General features: G+C 49.1%; 1 protein-coding gene across 1 annotated transcript; it reads right to left on the bottom strand.

Moving 5' to 3' along the window:
• Positions 1 to 674: 674 nt before the first annotated feature.
• Positions 675 to 4,151, bottom strand: LOC109734010 (IAA-amino acid hydrolase ILR1-like 4). Its single transcript, XM_020293222.4, has 2 exons — positions 3,573 to 4,151; positions 675 to 1,901 (listed from the first exon to the last, which is right to left on the bottom strand). The coding sequence occupies exons 1-2, from the start codon at positions 3,849 to 3,851 to the stop codon at positions 933 to 935; spliced, it is 1,248 nt and encodes a 415-aa protein (XP_020148811.1). The 5' UTR covers positions 3,852 to 4,151; the 3' UTR covers positions 675 to 932.
• Positions 4,152 to 6,331: the final 2,180 nt, after the last annotated feature.

Genomic DNA, 6,331 nt, shown 5'->3' with positions numbered 1-6,331 from the left:
GAGAGCTGAACGAGCGGTTTGTCTAGCGCGAGAAGCGGATCGAACAGCTCGCGAGTCGTTCACGCCTGTCGCAAACTTCCAATCAACTGGAAGTTAAGTTAGCTTCCTCGTTCCCCGGGAAGGTACACCACTTTATGTGGAGGCTGGGCCACAACAGTCATCCTCTCCATATGAATATTCAGAGGCGAGGTGTCGAGCTTGACACTAGATGCGCCGTTTGTGGAGGTTATTTTGAAGATGGCGGTCACTTCTTTTTTCGATGCAAATATGCCAAAGCATTGTGGAGAGCTGCTGATTTGGAAAATGAAAGAAGGGCACTGATGCAGCATCCCACTTCCTTGGAAGTTTTAGAGGGCATCTTTGCCTTGGAGGAAGGAAAGAAACTGAAAGGAACAGAGTAAGGCATGGCAAGAGACAGACTGGGCTGGATGTGTTTGTTGCCAGCTAAATCTGACCATTAATGAGTGGTTAGAATTTTTTTTCTCCTCCGGCCAAACATACCGTCGCTACATTTCCCAAATGGAAGCCACCCCCTTCTAACTTGATTTTGAATAACTCAGATGCAGCTTATTGTGAGAGAACAGGGGAAGGTGGGTGGGGTTGTATAGCTAGAGATTCAGATGGAGATGTTTTGTTTGCTGCAGCCGGGAAATTGGAAGGACTTGCAGAGGCTATTCATGCGGAAGCATTAGCATTGATGAAGGCTGTTTTACTTGCGGAGGAGTTTGGGATGGGTCGTGTCATTTTCAGTACAGATTGCCTCCCACTCAAGCTACAAAAAATAATAATAATCTGGACCTACGAACCTCCAACACATTCAACGGTGAATGAGCGCATGTTCATCCAGATTTACTGCGAGGGCAAACAATTCCACAGCCCGAACACATCTTGTCGTCGTTTACCCCTCAGAAACAGAGCCGAAAGCAGAGCACCTACGCAGCCGCGGGAGGCGACGCCGTGGCACGCGCGTGCTTGTTCAAGAACTCGATGGCCACTGCGGCGTGGAGGGCGGCCCCAACGGGGAGCGCGTCCTCATCGATGACCATGCGCGGCGTGTGCACGTGGTGCACCTCGTCCTCCTCGCCGCCGGCGCGGACGCCGAGGCCGAAGAAGGCGGCCGGGATCTTCTCGGCGTAGAACCCGAAGTCCTCGGCGGCCATGATCTGCGGGGACAGCCTGACGTTCGCCGGGCCCAGCATGCCCTCCGCCACCGCCCTGGCGTGCGCGTACACGCCCTCGTCGTTCACCGTGGCCGGGTACGGCCGGAGCTCCTCCTCCATGAAGTCCACCGTCGCCGCGCACCGGGCCACCGCCGCCTGCCCCTCCACCACCTCCCTGATCCTCCTCATCAGGTAGCGCATCCCCGGCGTCGTCATGCTCCTCAAGGTGCCACCCAGCGTCACGGACTCCGGGATGACGTTGAACGTCTCGCCGCCCCTGATGGTGGTCACCGACACCACCGCGCCCTGGAGCGGGTCCGTCTCGCGGGCGACGAGCTGCTGCAGGCTGAGCACGGCGGAGCAGGCGGCCACCACCGGGTCGACAGCGGCGTGCGGCATAGCGCCGTGGCCGCCCTTTCCGGTTATGGTGGCCTTGAAGCGGGCCGACCCGGCGAGGAACGGCCCCGGCCTGGACCCAACGGCGCCGGCGCGGAGTTGCGTGTCGATGTGCACGGCGAAGATGGCGGCCACGTCGTCCAGGACGCCGGATTGCAGCACGTGGTACCCGCCGGCGTGGCTCTCCTCCGCCGGCTGGAACACGAGCTTCACCGTGCCCGCGAGGCCGTCCTTGCGGGACTGGAGCAACTTGGCGGCGCCGAGGAGCATGGCGGTGTGGGCGTCGTGGCCGCAGGCGTGCATCTTGCCGTCCTCCTTGCTCTTGAACTCCCACTCCACCATCTCCTAAACGCACGACAATGCAAATCAAATAATCAACGACCCCGTAACGCCGGAACGTTCGTTTTTTTACCATGGCAAATTGAACATTTTCGATGGAAATTTTAGTAACGCGAGGATGACAAGTTTAGTTGATACGTATGACAAATTCGTGTTCAGAGTATTTTCTTTTTCCAGAAAATTGCCGTGTCAACTAAAATGCCATAAAAACGTTCGATTTGCCATGGTCAAATCCCAAACGTACGGGATTTAATCAATGGATCAATTGCAATGTCGCTAAAAAAAGTATCATCATTGCAATTGCATGCACACATATATACAAGAATTAGTTAGACGGGCCAACTAATTCAGTTTTTCAATCCGGTTTTTCTTATAAATTGGGCCACTCTCTTGGCATATCGCCACTTGTAACAATACATTCAGTTATAGGCACTCACCCCGATGATTTCTAAAAAGATATACGAAATTGTTTTTTGGTGGACATGTTTGATTCATATGAGAAGTGGAGAAAAAACATTGAAATAGAACAAATTTATTTGCTGACACTATTCATACATTAATGGGATCGACACATCGAGAAAAATGATTGTTTTTCCCAATTGTTTTGAATTTCAAAGGGAAAAACCTTGGTTTGACTATTCTTATTCCTGTGTTTTGCCTATTCCCACAAATTAAGCACCCAGTTTCGCAAAATACCTGTGTTTGCACAATACTCAGTTTTAAGTATGCTACCATGTCTAATTTTTATATCTTTTCTATTTCGACGTTTCTAGAATCTTTTTTTTTGCGGGGGACGTTTCTAGAATCTTTTAAATCTAAAGAAGCCCCAAGCTGGCTATGCAAAGAGATATCTGCAGCCTAATATTGTTGGTAGTCGTTATCAGAATAGTAGTGTACTTGTCCCAGAAAAAATAGTGTTGTACTAACTTTGTGTCGTCTATAGTCGTTTCGGCATCCACACGGACACGGTGGCGTCACAAAACTATACACGCAACCACAATGCTCCTTAACTGATCGGTTGGCTGATGAAAATCTCGTGAACCTTAGCATGAAGAGGAGACGTGCTAGCTGCTGGCTGAAACATGGTGTGTATATGTGGATAGTGCTTGAGAAAAGGGTAGAATTTGGTGTCCTCCTGAATTTCTATCTTTTTTAACTGTACTCCTGGTTTTTAAACCCAGACATGTTCATTAATTAACTGCGGGCAAAGTTGCAGCAGGATTACTTGATTATTCTACAACTGTGCTAATTAGTGAGCTTGTGTTGTGTGGGAGTGATGGAAATGCCTAAAGCACCTGGGCCTGGATGCGGAGCGCGACCGTAAAGAATAACTCGATCAATCGCATCGTGTTCATGGTACCACTGTAGCAGAGTAATTGGAGTTGCTGTTCGACCATGTTCATGTAGGAATTGATGAGCTTGTGTGTGTGGGAGAGATGGAAATGTCTACTGACAAAACCTGCACGGGCCACGGGCCTGGATGGGGAGCGCCGCCGTCCGTGTCGGAAAGATTCACTCAAATCACATCGTGTTCGTGGTATTACGCCCTCCGTTCTAAAATAGATGACTCAACTAGTGTTGAGGACAAAGTTGAGTCATCTATTTTGAGACGGAGGGAGTACTACTCTAGGACTAGAGTAATTGGAGTTGCACGCGGTCGGTGTAGCGTGTACGGACCTGGATGGGGAGCGCGTCCATGTCGGCCCGGAGCGCGAACACGGGGCCCGGGACACCGCCGGAGATGGTGGCCACGACGCCGGTGCGCGCGACGGGCCATGCGTAGGGGACGCCGAGGGCGTCGAGCTCGGCGCGCACGAGCGCCGAGGTACGGTGCTCCTGGAAGGCCAGCTCCGGGTGCTGGTGGATCTGCCGACGCAGCCCCCGCATCCACGCTGCGAACCCCGGCGCCCGCGCCTCCTCCAGCACCTCCGGTCCCAGCGCCGCCGCGGCCGCCATAGATCGGTCGCCGGCCGAACAAGAGTAGCTTCTACGAGGGTGGAGGAGGAGATGGTCACAAGGGCGCGGGCGCGTGCGTACGTACCAGACTGAGGCAGCTAGGCTTTCAAGCGGAGTTAGAGGTGTGGGAGTTCGGCACAGGATCGATCGTCGCGACGTGGGGCGTGGTCGTATTGCTCAACGCTCTCGCCGGCGACAACTACAAGGGACCCTCTTGTCGTACGTACTATACACGCCTCATGCTTCCCTTTTTTGTGAGGATGTAAACTAGTTTTATATGTTCAATAAATAAAAAACCACGGTTCGTGGAGCCCCTCATCTAGAGAAAAGCATCAGCTTTTGCTACACCGTGTGCTTCACAATTTGATTCCATCGCCTCATGCTTCGCAGTCCCTCAAAGTTTGCCATTTTCACTTTAATTTCCATGATGATCATGCTGCTAGTGCACCCACAAAATAAAAGGCACTCCCTCCGTCTCAATGTAAGTGTCTCAACTTTATACTAACTTTAGGACGAAGGAAATATAAAAAGTCACTTTGAACATGTTTGACATTAGCCAAGCGGTCAGTGACCACCTGGAGCTTGATCAGATAAAGATCGATAACCAGAGTTTCCCTTTCACGTACACGCCATGGCCTCAAAAATTTCCGGCTCAACAATTGCACGCATCGCAACATGTCCCGAGTCCTCGGCCGTCGACCGAAAGCCGTGTGAGATCCTTCGAGGAAGCCATGTAAAGGATTGCACGTCAGCCGGTACCCAAGATGAAGAATGAGCACATGTAGTAGAGACTAATGAACATTGACAATGTATCGAGTGGAGATATCCATGCGGAGAAGACTGGACGACCGAGCACTAAAAGCCCTGCACCGGCGAAGAAATCGAGAGTAAACAGGGCCCGGCAACCCAATTTCATGGAACAAGCAGGGAATATCTAAGGATTTATTGGAGGCAAAGCTAAAATAAGAACTCAAAGTAAGGTGAAGAGGAGCCGCCAACATAGATCCCTCTGAATCACCATAAATGCAGCGATCGCGAGGAATAAAATCAGAAGAACACGTGAACACGAAGTTTATTTATGGGGGAATAAATGGATGGCAAAAGATTCCACTTCGGGCATGACTTCGCCCTTAACTCACTAGTTCCTCTAAGCCGACAATAATAATCCCCATTATGTTGTTTAGGATGAAGAACTACACTTGCCATCGAAAAAGGACAGAGAGGAGATAGGAGGGGTCAATGAAAGTGGAGAAAGAGCGGGTTGTAGGCAGAGCGAACGAGAAGGGCGAGAGCAAGAGGGTATCGGTTCCACATCTGGTGGTGGTGGTTCGGCCTGATAAGAGCACTCCACTTAAGAACTTCGTGGGGTGAAACTGGAATGATGTCTGAAGAGCTAAAATCTCTTTGGATGAAGTTGCTTTATCTGATGACCCTGACATCGTAACATGAAGAATGTGTAGCAAGAAATCTTTTACTGCCTAGGATTTATATTTGCAGATGAAAGCCTCGGTCCTTGTGGGGTATATAAGGATGTGGAAGCTCAGGATGCCTTTGAAGATCAAAATCGTTTTATGGTTGATGTTAAAAAACAACATTCTCACTAAAGATGCTTTGCTTCACATAGGCTAGACTATGAATATTTATTTGTTTCTTTTTGTGGGCATGATGAAAGCATCAAACATCTTTTCTTTGATTGTAATCTCGCAAAAAATTCTTGGAGGTTGGCCCTTGGTGCTCTTGATTTACTCAGGCCGCCTGAAGATGTGGAGGATCTAGTTGGCCTCTGGCTAAACCTCTTCTTACCAGAACATTGGAGTACGGCTCTGGTGGGGGCCACAACATTATGTTGGACCATTTGGAAAACCAAGAATGTCGCATGCTTTGAACATGAAATGGCTGATGATTCTGCTGCAATTATATTTAGTTTTTACCATTATCTCACTAGTTGGGTGATTATGCAGAAAAACCCAAGACAACGAAGAATGGATGAAGGGATTGCGAGAATCAAAAGGATGATGCTGTCGACCGAGCTCATGGGTGGATGCATGTGACCTGAATCGATCGACGTGGAGTGAAAATTGTTTTAGATCTTCGTGTAATCCTTTCTTTCCATGCTTTAATTTTCATACAAGCGTTGGCTTGATTTTGGGATGTGGTGTAAGAGACTGATATTGTACTAGTTTCAGGGACCATGCTTGGTCACCCTGAAGTCGTCCTAGGCTGTTAGTTCCTACTTTTGAATTTCGTTCCTTCGTAAGGCAATGGTGGTTTCTTTAATGAAAATCGAGGAGGTGAGATCCTTGTTTTTTTTTTTAAAGAACAGTTCTCACATTTATTTAATACTACATGCTTGCGTCTATGGCTTATGTGCTTGGCCAAATCATTTTCCGGTAAGAAATGATGAGAATCAAAATGTTTCGTTTATTTATTGTTCATATATACCTGACGACCATTTTTTTTACATGTGAAAGTGGAGCAAA

Source organism: Aegilops tauschii, chromosome 5 (assembly GCF_002575655.3).
Source record: "Aegilops tauschii subsp. strangulata cultivar AL8/78 chromosome 5, Aet v6.0, whole genome shotgun sequence".
Lineage (NCBI taxonomy): Eukaryota > Viridiplantae > Streptophyta > Magnoliopsida > Poales > Poaceae > Aegilops > Aegilops tauschii.
The sequence above is the reverse complement of the archived record's forward strand: the minus strand, read 5'-3'. Positions and strand labels throughout refer to the sequence as shown.